This window comes from Pyrus communis, chromosome 9 (assembly GCF_963583255.1).
Source record: "Pyrus communis chromosome 9, drPyrComm1.1, whole genome shotgun sequence".
Lineage (NCBI taxonomy): Eukaryota > Viridiplantae > Streptophyta > Magnoliopsida > Rosales > Rosaceae > Pyrus > Pyrus communis.
This window is the reverse complement of record NC_084811.1, coordinates 12,290,672-12,305,088: the sequence shown is the minus strand read 5'-3', so window position 1 is coordinate 12,305,088 and position 14,417 is coordinate 12,290,672. Positions and strand designations below refer to the sequence as shown.

The following is a 14,417-nucleotide window of genomic DNA, read 5'->3' as shown; positions in this document are numbered from 1 at the left end:
TTAAGTATATTATGTTTTTAAAAAAGAAAACAAAAACGTGGAACAGGATAGCTTTCAAGTGTCAATAATAGCTCTATATTCATTTAAAAGTTTGTCTTGGACAGTTTGTATGATGAACATAAAGCTCTTTGTTTTCTTATGTTTGGTTTTTTTTTTTTTTGGGTTCTTGACTGCATGATTTGTTTTGGGCTTTTTATTTTGACAATAATCAATTTCAACGGTTCATGGGAAAAAAACGCAAGGACCAGCATGATATTTTTTACCTGCTGGCCCAAGTCATTTTATTTATTTATTTATTTAATAATAATAATTATTATTATAATTATAATAGTGATAATAATAATAATAATCTAAACTACATATTAATAGAATGTTCTTTATAAATAAATAAAGGGTTAAAAGATTATTTAGTCTTCTATCACAAAAAAATAAAAAATTAAAAACAGTAATGTAATTTCATAAAACAAAATTTTGCTATTTTTCATCTACAGGTGATTTTAACATCTCCAATTAAAAAAAAAAAAAAAAAAATTAAACCTCTCCCTCCCTCTCTAGTCTTTTTCACCCTCTTCTGCTCTCCTTTCAATAAAAAAAAAAGAAAAAAGAAAAAAAGAAAAAAACTACTTCAGACACACTTTGTGTGTGGGCATATACTAGTAATAATACATATCATTCTCATCAACTACAGTAATTTCAATCTTGGCTTTTTTAGCTAGAATGGTCCTTGAGATTGACATATAACTCCTCACTTTGGTCATTGAGATTGAAAATCGATCGAAGTGGTTCTTGAGTTTATCTATTGTAAATCATTTTGGTCATTATGTGAAAAATCTATCAATACCATTGTTAAATTGTTACGTGGGCAACCATGTGAACACATTTTAAGGATATTTTTGTCAAACCAACCCCTTTTAGCCAAAATGGTCCCTGAGATTAGCATAACTTCTTATTTTGATACTTGAAAATGAAAATCAATAAAAATTGTCCTGAGTTTGTACATCTTAAATTATTTTGATCATTTCATGAAAAATTTGTCAATATCCTCGTCAAATTATCATGAGGATATCCTTGTTAAATTATCACGAGAATAATTTGGTGGAGTTTCACCACCTTCACTTAACGAGAATATTTTGGTGGAGTTTCACCACCTTCACATTTTGACAAGTAAACACATCCAAAATGCTACTAGACCTCTAAGAATGAGTATTCAATAGTTCAAACGCTCATTGCATCTCATTTGTACACATTTTTTATATGATGAGTGTTCTAGCCACTTATTGGGTCATATTTTGTTGGAGTTTCTCCATCTTCTCCATCTTCACGGAATGACCAAAATGATTTATGGATATACTTAGAAAAGACTTTATAATTTTCATTGTTAGGGACAAAAGTGAGGTGTTATGCCAATCTCAGGGACCATTTGGCTAAAAAGTAGGGGTTGATTTGATAAAAATACCTTTAAAAATATGGTCACGTGATTGTTCACGTAATAATTTAACGATGATCTTGTAGATTTTTCTTTGAAGGACAAAAATAATTCCACTTGCATATTAATTAAGGGGTGCATAGCTTAGGGGCTACCCATTGAGTTAGGAAGGCCTCTAGGACTCAACACAAAATTCAAACGTACGGAACTTGTATGATACTCCTGGAACAACAGTGTGAAAAATAGTTGTATTTCGTCTCTTTGTTGGGCGGTAAAATCCAACTCCATATTCGACATTCGAAACAATAAAAATTTACCGTATTGTTGACGTTGGACGCGCATTCATATAAAAACAAATCTGATTTTTGTATAATATGAAACACATTATAACAAAATTCCAGAATCACACATTAAGCAACAAAGTGCTCCTAGTTTTAGGATGGAGATAACACATTACTGAATAGATATTCCTTGACCGCAAGTGATCTTTTACTAAAATGATGAAGTTGAATATTACCCTTACACCACGATATGAGTTCGAATTTTGTTGATTTCTTAATTTAATATCTAATTTAACAAACTATATTTTTACTAACGAAAAATAAATAAATAAATAAATAATTCGTTCACCGGTTGCAAGTTAAACCAAAGATTTCATCTCCTCCTTCCATTTTAATCTAACCGTGCTTATTGAAGTGTGTATTTAGTGATGTGAATAAGAGAAAACTTGGTAACACAAGGCCCACGTATTTGCGCGCCAGTTTCATCCGTTCCCACGTGGCAAACGCTGAGCCGCCCACCGCAACCGTCACTCAACAAAATCCCCGCTACCAAAACCAAGGAAGATGAGAACCTCCTCGGAGTCGAGGTTGCGCTGAAGCCATGGCGACCCGCCTTGGGCGACGAACGTTAGCTGCGTTGTCGTTTCAGATTCGGAGGTCAACGGCCCACGATTCGTCTCTGACCGCGATCAGCGTCGGCCATGGTGGGTCCCAACCGAGACTGTGGTCTTCATCGTCGTCTAGTAAATCTGATAAGGCGGAGAAGAAGAAGCCGGTAGGAGACCGCCTATCGGCGGTAATAGACGCCGTTAACGACAGTAAACTTCCTCCTGAGCTCCGTGGTCGGCGCAACAACATCAGGTTCAAATCCCCAGTTTTAATTTGACCATACTATGATTCTGTTTGCCCACTTTGATATGATTCGGTAGTTCAAGTTTAGTAGTTTACTCGGATGTTTGATAACCATTTTGTTTTCAGTTTTCAGATTTTGTTTTCACAATTTGTGTGTCCAAGAATTGAAAACTAACAATTGAGTACTACAGTATCATCTTCACTTGTACCTCTTCTAAGAGGTCTTAGGTTTGAATTTCGTGGATGATGAATTAAATATCAAATTAAGTTGCTCACACTGGGGCTTAGCCGAACTCTTCCTCTTTTTAGTGTAAAATATGTCATGTTCAAAAATAAAAACAACTGAAATGGTTATCAAACGGACACTAAACGTCTCATGACTTAATTTGTTACTGATTTAGCATTTGATAATTATGTGTATGGTGTTTCTTCAATTACAAGAACACCACTTACCCTATGTTACTTATGTGCTAATTTTATTGCCCTTAGATTACAAGCAGTTCATAAACTACATGACTTAAATTGCGACAATTGAAACTACACGTTTCAAAATTTAAAACTTGGCCGAAGCGCAGGCCTAAAACGATGATTTGGCTTTTCATTAGATTTGGGTTTTTGAATGTTGGATTATTATTGTTATTTAAATTATGATAATTTTGAATTTGGGATGCTGTGGCAGGTCAGAAACAGATATAATCAATGTGGTGGAGCAAAGAATATGGCATTCTATGGAAGAAGGGCAGTTTGAGAATTTGCCGGGAAAAGGGAAGCCCCTAAACCTAAGTTCAAATCCTCACGCGGACCCAGCTGAGGACACTTTGTACCGAATCCTCTCGAAGAATGGCTGCGCGCCACAGTGGGTTGAGCTCAACAAAGAGATAAGGAGCCAGGTTTCGGAATGGAGAATTGCTCTGAAGAAGGCTTGCGCAAGCAAAAATTGCAATGGGGGCGGGGACAGGGGTGATCAATCGAAATGGGTTGAAGCTTCAGAGGCTTTGAAATTGCAAGTGAAACAGATCAATAATAAGGTACTGCAGTACAATCTTATGGCTCCTTTCGGCCGTCAAATGTTTGGACTCAACTGGGACAAGGAGCTGGATCGTTTGAAACCGGAGGAACAATAATCCCTAATAGGGGTAGCCGAAATTGAAGATAAGATGAGGGAAATTCGGTAAGATGGTTGGACATGTGAAATGAATACCTATAGACGCTCCGGTAGTTGTATTTGTTTTGGTTCAGGTTAAGTAGCGTCATATATTGGTATTAGTAGCATTGGAAACCAGATGGTGCTGTAAAAGTTTAAATTGTGCTTAGTTTATCAAATGTTAAAATTCTAGATTTTGATTCGCGATCGCGTGTTTCTTTTGATTCAAATGTGGAATCTGATTCCGAATAATTTCAATACTCGATCTAGGTAAGTAAACATCGTACCAAGAATGGGACTCTAAAATGGTAATCTTCGATCGACGTTTAAAAGCCTTCATATCCAAATGAGAAAACAACAATGTTTATACATAAAATTACCATCAAAACTGAATATTAATGTTATACACGCATAAGCAACCAGCCAAAGTACTTTTTTCGACCATTTGAATTTTCAATTAAATTATCCACTAAAATGTATACATCACGTTATGGTAATATGTTCATCCTACTGAAGATGTTTTTGCTGCGAGATGAACAAGCGCTCGCTTGTGGTAAGTGGTACGAAGCTTCTTGTATTTCTCCACAAATGCCCCGAGATCAACCTCCTTGTCGACAAGCTGCTCGTGCAGAGCTTCTGATTCCTCCTCTGTCGTATTCATCGATTCTGCACGAACGAACAAATTTTTCATGCACCAACAAATTGATTGTGATTCATGTCATATATTGCTTGGCAAGAACGAATCCTGAGCTACTGTACAATTTCATATTATCATTACTTCATACCTTGAAGCCTTTGAAGAAGAGAAGACGGGGAACACAGCTTCAACGTTTCTTCTTTCTTTCTCTCGAGCTCATTTAGCCTCTCCTGAGCGGCAGCCAACTCTGTTGTTCTAATTATTCTGCACTGTGACCACAAAAGAAATGGGAAAGAGAGATCCACGATCACAACAATTTTGCAACAAGCGCGAGAAACAAGACAACGGTGAAAGCTTACCTGGTTTCTAAGTTCCACCATCTGTGGTTCTTTTTCCAAGTTTTCCCCTGTTTGATAAAAATAAATTTATACTTTGTCTTCCCATGTATAATAAAACAGCAGGAGACAGCTATTTAAAATAGTAGGTCAGAAAACGAAACAGAGAACTCACTGGATAACTGCAGAGTTTCCCTCCGTAGCTCCTCTCTTAGCTGATGAGGTCAGTAGAAGAAACAATAAAGAACAGAATAAAGACATGTCCTGAAACTGACAGCATTCGAACAAACTATGGAAGCCTTTAAGGAAAGGGACCCCTATTTTTTAATAAAAAAATGGAGATTAGTTGTGGGGTTCACACCACTTCGAACTTTAACAACCAAAACACCTATTTTTCAAGTTGCACCTCATAGATCATCCTTGCAAAATATTAGCCAAATCGCAAATATTTGGGGCATCTAATTGAGTTCCAAGAAATTGACGAACACTTTGTTCTAAGAAAACATTGAAATTTCATTGTCATAAGTAAATAGGCAACTGGTTTCGGATTGAATTGAAATTTTGTAAGGATGATCTATGAATCGAGACTTACAAAATAGACTGTTTGGATCGTTGACATTCGATGTGTAGTGGGTCCCACAACTAATCCCTATTTTTATTCAAAAAATGGGGATCCCTTCCTTAAAGGGCCTAATCTAAGTATGATTATCGCTTTGCCCAAATCAAGATAGCCATTACAGTTCATCAAGTGCTTTTCTAAATAAAAAGGTAAGTGTTGATTATACTGAGAACAATGGGGTGTGTGCAGAAGCATTTGAACCTTAAACAGAAAGGGTACAACACCAAAAGTTAACTAAAACTTACATTATTTTGAATTTTGACCTGATCGAGTGAAAGAAAAAATTGCTGGTATGCATTCTTGTCAGACAAAAGCTTCCGTAGGTCCTCAACACTGAACACATCAATAGGAAAACATAATAATTAGTTACTGATTACTCCACAAAGATGAGATAAGAATTAGATATGATCCGAGAGCGTTACATCCGTATTCGAGATTAAGCAAAACAAACTCACTCACTGAACAACATTTTTCATTTAACAATTATGGTCTTTCAAGGACTGATTAAAATAATGATTGTGTAAACAAATCCTATCATGATACATAAAACCTAATCTCTAAACTCCTTTTCAACATTCTTCAGTCCACCAAAACGTTCCAAGCTTTGTTTTTAAAAGAACAAGTTCAACAAAACTACCAACTACATTAGACAAACACTTAGTACAGTTAAATTTCACACAAAAACGTCTCCAGATATCAATGTACAATCTGAAACAAAAAAATTGACAAGTTGATATGCAACAACACATTAATTAGGTGAGCCAAGATCATTGTTGATCAGCTCCAAAACAGAAAAACCATAATTATTCTATAAACATCAGATTTTGGTAGCACCATGATCCATACCTCTTGTCCTTCAAAACGGAAATAACACCGGCAGCTTCGGCCGGCGAAACATGTAACGGAGATTGTGCCCTTTCTGTTGGCCTTTGGTAACTCATACTGCTAGATGAGGTGCTGCTCGGCGTCCCAGGGCGAGAAGAGGTCGGAGAGTTAACTACAGATGGAGGGTACCATGACTGTGAAGGAGTAACAACCTCCGGTCGCGGCTGAGTGGGCTCCTCCTGAGATCCCCTGTGGACGTACACACGCTTAGAAACTTAGACTTCAGCCTCTCCCGTAATTCACCCAAACTCCATAAAAATAATTTGCAGAAACAAAAATCAACCCAATTTCCACAAATGATTTCGCAAATCGATTCAATTAACAAAACCCATCAATTCGCAGAACAAATTGGACATTTTAACACCGACCCATTAAGGAAAACGACAAAAAATCAATCTCCAGAATCGGAATTCAACCCTAGGACCAACGGAGCTACGGTTCAAAATTAAAACCCTAAATTACACCCAGAAGAGAGAAATTACCAGAACTTGAACATGGACATGGCTTTGGGGGGGAGCTTGTGCAAGGAATCGAATCGACGGGAAGATTGAACTGTACGGACGACGGCGAAGTTGGGAATTTGGAAGCTTAAACTGTCCGGTTACGTACGAGAGCTAATTCAACGGTTTACGCCTCCGACGAGATTGTAGTACGCGCGTGGCTTTTGTGCAAGTGGTCGAAGACGTGTGAGAGCAAGAATCGCAGAAGATGCGAGGAAAACAACTTGGAGTCGGGATGGATGGATGGATGGATGGATGCGAATTTCATCATCGACTCTGCCGACATTGGGCCAAATTGGAGCCCAAAAGTTATGTGCTTGTTTGATAAAAAAACACTCAGAACATTTTCAAATAGGATGTCAAATTAAATTATTATGTTGGTTTTTTTAATTAGTATTTTATGTAATATTGAATAGAATTTAATATTAAATGAATAACTTGATATAAGTCTAATTTTTTTAGCCATTAGTAGGAATAGTTCAATTTATTAAAATAGGTCTAATTCCTTAAATTTAATTATTTAATTATTAATAATTATCTATTCAATGATAATATTTATTATAAAAATCAAATATCTTCATAATTATCTCTTTGATTTTTTATTTTTATTTTTATTTTTTATTATTTCTTGTTCTTCCTCATGCTTTAAACCCCATTTATAGATTTTATTTTTAATTTTTATAATTAACCTATATCACAGGTTAATTATTTTTATGTATCTATATGACAGATTCTTTTTTATAATCAACGTGTCACAAATTAATGTGTCTTGCTTATAAGTATATTATGTTTTTTTTCCTACCTTTTAGTTATGTTTCATATCTCGCTTATAGATATAAATATATATATATATATATATATATATATATATATATTTGTTACTTGAGTTAAGGTAGAATGTTTTGTAGTTAATTTATGTTAGTATATTAGTTTTTGTTGTTGTAAGATATTAATTAGATTTTTTGGAGTAGAAAAATGAATAATATTAGAAGATTTTTAATTGATTTTTAATATTTTAAAAAAATATAAAATGAGTATAAAAGAAATAAAAACTTGTAATTAGATAACTGGACTCATTCCTAAAAACCATTTATGTTTTTGGACCTAGATCTAAAAGCCCCTATATTTTAATATGCAATGACAATTTCGACCTTATAAGGTTTTTTTTAAAAAATGAAAAACTCTAAATACATCCCAAATCAGTTTGAACGTGCATATCCTAAGATTATTTATCTTCTCCAACTCTCAAAACCACTCTCACCTCCATTGTAGAACAAAACTATAACCAATGAAACTACAAACACTTTGATTGAGAAAAATTATTTATGATGAATGTAACATAAAATCGATGTTTCGAAAGTTTCACATAAGGTAAAACTTCATATTTTTCATTGTTTTAGTGATTTCAACGACATTGGCACATCTTGGAGGTCCACCAAGTAGACCTTAGTTGCGACTTCTTTCAACTATGTTGAGATTATCGCTATGCATGAAGCTACTTGTGAATGCTTTTGGTTGAGATGAGTAATGGAATATTTGAAGCATAAGGAGATGAGCATCTTCTATGTGACCAACTAGCAATCTCTGCGTATCCCTGGAAAACCTAAAGTCCCAGCTCATTTAACAAGCAACCTACGGTTTTTGGAAGATCCTTGGGAACCTAAAGTCGCTGCCAATTCAATGAGTAGCCTATGGTTTCTGGAAGACTGCGGTACACCCTTCGAGCAGTTAGTCGCATAAACCTATACAACCACACAATCTTGTGAAAGTTTAACAGGTTAACATGAACATGCACTGCCTAGCGTAGAACAACCCCTTGGGTTTACATTGATTTCTAAAGTGCTATGCTACTTGCTACGTAGCCTATGGAATTGGTTACATAAAGTGCAAAGAGTTCTTTCAAACCACTGCCCAAGAAATTCCATACAACCACGCATTTTTTATGTGAAAGTGTTTGGACCCAAATTAACATCATCGGCCCGTGCAATCAAGGTCATTGAGTGAGCAGAACTCTTAACCGTTGGATGGCAAAATGATTAAAATAATTATTATTGAAGGACATATTGTGGTTTTAATCATGATATTATCTTTTAATAATATATCAATTTATTTGGGCTGAATATGATCAATATCTTGGCGTTTGTTTAGAAATGGGTTTCTCTGCATAGGATAATATTAAATAAGAATGGTTATATAATAACCAATGGTCAAAAGAAGAAATGCAATTCTCTAGTCAACACATGCATATACGCGGAGGGTTGGGAGACTACTTCCCATGTATTATGTGCTGTAAGTTTGGTGATGATTATCTCCAAAAAAGTAACCAACCACGACAGTGCATGTGGATTGGTGGCTGTTTAGATAGACATTATTTGATCAAATCCAAGCATGCAGGCTATCTTGGGATTCGATATGATAAGGCTAAGCTCAAGGATTGAATTTGGTTGTATTTTTTACTAAGTTCAGAGTTCTGGGAGTAGTAAGACTTATCCAAGGCTTAAATCAGTGGAAGAGTTCTAATAGCATGGTAGAGCCTATATCAGCTTATCAACCAACGTACACTCGTCTTTATAAATATAAGAAACCGTGCATCATTCGGGCACCCTCTAACTCAACACACAAACTGCCATGCGCAAATTCTCACTCTACGCGAAACCTCTTAACAACCTTGAGATTTTTATTTTCTTCTTTCCGCCAACACATCTTCAGTTTGGATAAACAACACTGTGAAGGCAACCAGCAACATCTTCAGTTTTGATAAACAGCATTGGAGCTGTATAATCAGTCGATCAAGGAGCACCTTTAGTTTGGATAAACAACACTGCTTCTCGACCGATTGATTACCTATCCAAGTCTCGATCGACAAGGATTTTTGAGTCCTTGTTGGTAGAGGTCATCTCATTAGCCTTCTCGACGAAGTAAGGTGTTACTAGGTTACAACATTCGACACATTGAAAGCCGAATCTGATATTTAACTTCACAAAACTAGCAGCTTTATCTTCAGGCTCTAGAACCTGAAGGCCAAGACGTGTTCCTTCCTCGGCCGTAATTGTAAGATCAAGAAGTTAGCAGCGTGCTCAACACAACATATACACATTTCACTCCTCAACTGACGAGTTGGCACGCCCTGCACACAACCGAAGGACGTAGTTAGCTTATTAATTATTTGGCCGGTGTGCCGCATAAGCTTGATAGTTTTTAGGGTCAACATTTTGGCATGCCTGGTAGGACTTAGTGCTAAAACTACGAAGTTTATATGATATATCAAGATTTCGATCCGGCTCCACGTAGCCGATTGTATGAGCTACTAGAGCAATTGGAAAAACGCAATGATGAACGTAAAAGATCTTCGGAAGTGGAAAAAGTTCTTTGTGGATATAGAGAGATGCAAAAGTCATTCGCTTACATGTTGAGAATACAAGCTCCTGTTACCCTCAAAGACCAATGGGTAAATGACGACAGGGCTCGATTTAATGTCTGGCTAGATGGAGAACATTTTCCTTATGTTTTCGACTACAAATCAATTCCATTTGAGGAATGGTTGGTTGAAAAGACCGGAGGGGGGGGCAATTTTTCGCTTTAGCCACAATCAAAATTCAGCCTAAGAAAATTGTCAAGACTGTTGAAGAAAAACATAGGCCATCTGTTTGTTCTGTCAAGATTGAAAGTGTGGTAGGCCTAGAAGAACAAGTTCAAGTTTCTGAGCCAAAAATTGACTCAGAAAATGATTCGTCAGATGAGTGTTCAAATGACGAACAAGACCGATACACAACTTCAGACCATAAAACCACATCAATTGACATCGTAATTGGAGACATGGTCTTAGACACCGAAACTACGCCCATGGATATGATTATTGGTGATTAAGTCGATATGGAGAAATCCTATTTGGCTAAGTTATTTGAGTTAAAAGTCGAAATTAACGAAGTAATTATGCCTAGGGGGCATAATAATTGTCCAACACATTCAGCGGCCAATGGTAAAAAATCTTTCGTCAAGCCAAATATATTTGGGGATGAACTTTTATTCGGCTTTGGAAAAACTCAAGGTGAAAACTTTGATGTTAAAATATGTCGGCTCGGAATAAAACATCGTTGGCCTCCTCCTAATTAGGATATGCAATATTTTCTTAACCATTCGGCTTTCAAGCCGATACTTAAGAAAATAGGGGGGTAACGAGCGGTATACTCCAATTAATGGAATCAAAAGGAAAAAGGCCACCCTTATTAGATGGTAGGCCTTCACGTGGCTCTAATATTTCTATGGGGTGAATGGCATTTGCAGAAAGTTAAAAAAAAATTAGGCCAAAATTAGGCCATTTTTTGGTGGCCATTGGGTGCATACATACAACATCTTTCCTTGGTATAAAGGAAGCTGACCATAATGAATTAGCAAGTGAGACATATTATATCCATATTATTTTGTCTTCAATGGAGAATATGGGTTGTTTCTCGATTTTATGTGGAGTCTTCTTTCATTCCATTGATGGGAATTGCTTCCTTGTTACTCGGTGAGAGTTAACAGCAAAAAAGAGATGTGCTCAGAGTACAAACACAGTACCAAGCTGAGAGGACGACTGAGCGCTAGTCTCTGCAAATTAGATTTTGCGTCGGAAATTGACTCAAGATAGAAACAAGAAAAGAGAACATGGTTCTGCTAAGGCTAGAACGGTATGCCCACCGACAACATGATTGGATTATGAATGATACTGTCGAGCTCGACGACGATTCTTGACAATGACTTGGAGATTTCAAATGTCCTTAATGATAGCACACCTCGGTTTACAACTTGAGCTCGGTGGTATCAGTTCTTTTCTGAGTTTGGATGGGCTATGAGCCGAGTTCGGCGGTATCAACCCATTCGGCGGCATCAGTACCGATCTTAACGCTCGTCATGGATGGTGTTGATTCCAATGTATCCTTTGAGTACAATGAGAAGTGGTGGGCAAGAGACTCCAACTGGTGTCGCCAAATGTTTCCTCAGTGATGGAATTGTCGAGGGTGGCTTAGTCTTTTCATTTGGTTGAGTTACCAAGAATCAGGTTTTTCTCAGCCTTATGTGCTTTTAGGTTTTGACCGAATGAGATGAATGGTCGAAGTACTTACAGGGTTTAGCTACCAAGAATGGTTTTTCTCGGCTTGTTTTTTCTCGGCCTCTTTTTCAAGTCATTAATCTTGAGACCATATGGGTTGAATGGTTGAAGTGATTACGGTAGTTTTTTTTAAATCTAGCAATGGAGATCCAAGCTCGGTGATTTGAACAGTTTCGTCATGAAAATTGGTGATTCGAAGCTTAAGTCATTGAAAAGTTTCTAGATCCTATCTCAATATATTGTTCACTTCGTTGTGGTTTTCACATTCTGCTATATCAAGATTCATCAAGAGCTTCTTCTTCACCAAAGACTCTGTGAACTGCTGCAAGCTTCTCACTGACGTGTCCATTGTTTGTTTATATGTCGCAAATTGCTAAGCCTCTATGTTTGTGTTTCCAAGAAGAGCAGAAATCACCTAACCAAATTGAGCAGAAATCATATGTTGTCTTGAATTAAGGCCACGACATTTGGCAGGCTATGGCGAATTCTTGTGATGGTGGTCCCCCATATAATAAGCTTAACCATTTGAAAATTTTAGTCCAAGTGCGAACATGTGTTTCCGCTACAAGGACTCATTCGGTGGGGTTCTGATTACCAAGAACTATTTTCATTTTCGGCGATACGGAGAGTTATTCGACTATGCTGATTAAATAGAGACGATTTTAGAGTCGTTTTGGCTTGGTGTTTCTCGGCTTTGCTTTCTTTTTCTTTTGAATAAATAGAGTGGATAGCCAAATAACATGCCGAATGGTTGAGAGCTAGGCAAAAATGACTAATTTCCTTAACCATTCAGCTTACAAGCCAAAGCTTAAGGAAACTGAGGGGCAATGTTTCGTCCCAAATTTACACCATCGGCCCGTGCAATCAAGGCAATTGAGTGAACATATCTCTCAACCGTTGATGGCAGAATGATTAATATAATTATCATTGAAGGATATATTGTGGTTTTAAGCATGATATTATCTTTTAATAATATATCAATTTATCTGGGCTGCATATGATAAATATCCTGGCGTTTGTTTGGAAATAGGTTTCTTTGCATGGGATAATATTAAATAAGAATGGTTATATAATAACCAATGGTCAGAAGAAGAATTGCAATTCATTTGCAATTTTCTAGTCAACACATGTATATACGTGGAGGGTTAGGAGATTGCTTCCCATGTAATTATGTACCGCAAGTTTGGTGATGATTATCTCCAAAAAGTAACCAACCACTGCGGTGCATGTGGATTGGTGGCTGTTTAGATAGACATTATTTGATCAAATCCAATCATGCAGGCTATCTTAGGATTCGATGTGATAAGGCTAAGCACAAGGATTGAATTTGGTTGTATTTTTGACTAAGTTCAGAATCCTGGGAATAGTAAGACTTATCCAAGGCTTAAATCAGTGAAAGAGTTCTAATGGCATGGCAGAGCCTATATCAGCTTATCAACCGACGCACACTTATCTTTATAAATATAAGAAACCGTGCATCATTCGGGCACCCTCCAATTCAACACACAAACTGCCCTGCGTAAACTCTCGCTCTATGAGAAACCTCTCAACAACCTTGAGATTTTTACTTTCTTCTTTTCGCCGACACATCTTCAGTTTGGATAAACAGCAGTGTGAAGGCAACCAGCGACATCTTCAGTTTGGATAAATAACATTGGAGCCATAGAATCAGCCGATTAGGAGCACCTTCAATTTGGATAAACAACAGTGCTTTTCGACCGACTGATTACCTATCCAAGTCTCGATCGACAAGATTTTCGAGTCCTTGTTGGTAGAGGTCATCTCATCAGCCTTCTCGACGAAGTGAGGTGTTACTAGGTTACTACATTCGACACATTTAAAGCTGTATCTGATATTGAACTTCGCAAAACTAGCAGCCTTGTCTTCAGGCTCTAGAACCCGAAGGCCGCGAGACATGTTCTTTCCTCTGCCGAAGTCGCAAGATCAAGAAGTCAGCAGTGTGCTCAACGCAACATCATCACGTTTTACTCCCCGGCTGAGCTCAGCCAAACGAATTAGCACGCTTAGTACATAACTGAATGACGTAGTTAACTTATTAATTACTTGGCCTGCGCACAATGTAGGCTTGGTAGTTTTTAGGGTCAACAGAAAGGTTAGCAAATTTCGTGTCCTAGCAATCTTTAGTATGTTGTGATGCAGGCCACGCAACTCAAAGGATTGGAGAAATAACGACCAGCTAATCAGCCTATGGTTAAGGGGCAACAATGCGAGATAAAGCACAACGTTTCAATGCCCTAGAAGATCGAAGTTAACAACCAAACAGTCATGCAAACTCGCCTGTTTCTGTAAGTAAGGCGCTTGGCTGCTGGCTCTTTGGTTAACAGCTTTGCGGAGGTCCTAAGCTTAGATCGGCAGTCACATAGGTCATACAAGCCTATTTGCTTATTAAAAAGCATCGCACTTCGCTAACAACCTTGTGATTAAAGATCTAGTGGACTACTGATACGAAATATGCAACTACATAGGTCATTTAGCCCTGTAACTTAGAAGTTTCAAAAGATGCCTCAAGCAAGCGAAGATTCACACCCGACAACCCGAAGTTGGTGCCTAAAGCAATGAAGATGGGCTTAATGGTTTGTTCAAAGTAGCCTGCTCAATTTTTCATTCTACGGTAAAAGCTTGAAG

The 14,417-nt window shown here is 37.2% G+C and overlaps 2 protein-coding genes across 2 annotated transcripts; one reads left to right on the top strand and one right to left on the bottom strand.

Moving 5' to 3' along the window:
• The first annotated feature begins 2,240 nt into the window (after positions 1-2,240).
• LOC137745581 (uncharacterized) lies at positions 2,241-3,905 on the top strand. The gene is made up of 2 exons (XM_068485554.1): positions 2,241-2,568; positions 3,239-3,905. Exons 1-2 carry the CDS (start codon positions 2,309-2,311, stop codon positions 3,681-3,683), a joined length of 705 nt encoding a protein of 234 aa, XP_068341655.1. The 5' UTR covers positions 2,241-2,308; the 3' UTR covers positions 3,684-3,905.
• Positions 3,906-4,064: 159 nt separating this feature from the next.
• Positions 4,065-6,940, bottom strand: LOC137745580 (vacuolar protein-sorting-associated protein 37 homolog 1). Its single transcript, XM_068485553.1, has 7 exons — positions 6,662-6,940; positions 6,141-6,368; positions 5,540-5,627; positions 4,851-4,890; positions 4,700-4,746; positions 4,489-4,609; positions 4,065-4,369 (listed from the first exon to the last, which is right to left on the bottom strand). The coding sequence occupies exons 1-7, from the start codon at positions 6,679-6,681 to the stop codon at positions 4,206-4,208; spliced, it is 708 nt and encodes a 235-aa protein (XP_068341654.1). The 5' UTR covers positions 6,682-6,940; the 3' UTR covers positions 4,065-4,205.
• Between the last annotated feature and the right edge of the window lie 7,477 nt (positions 6,941-14,417).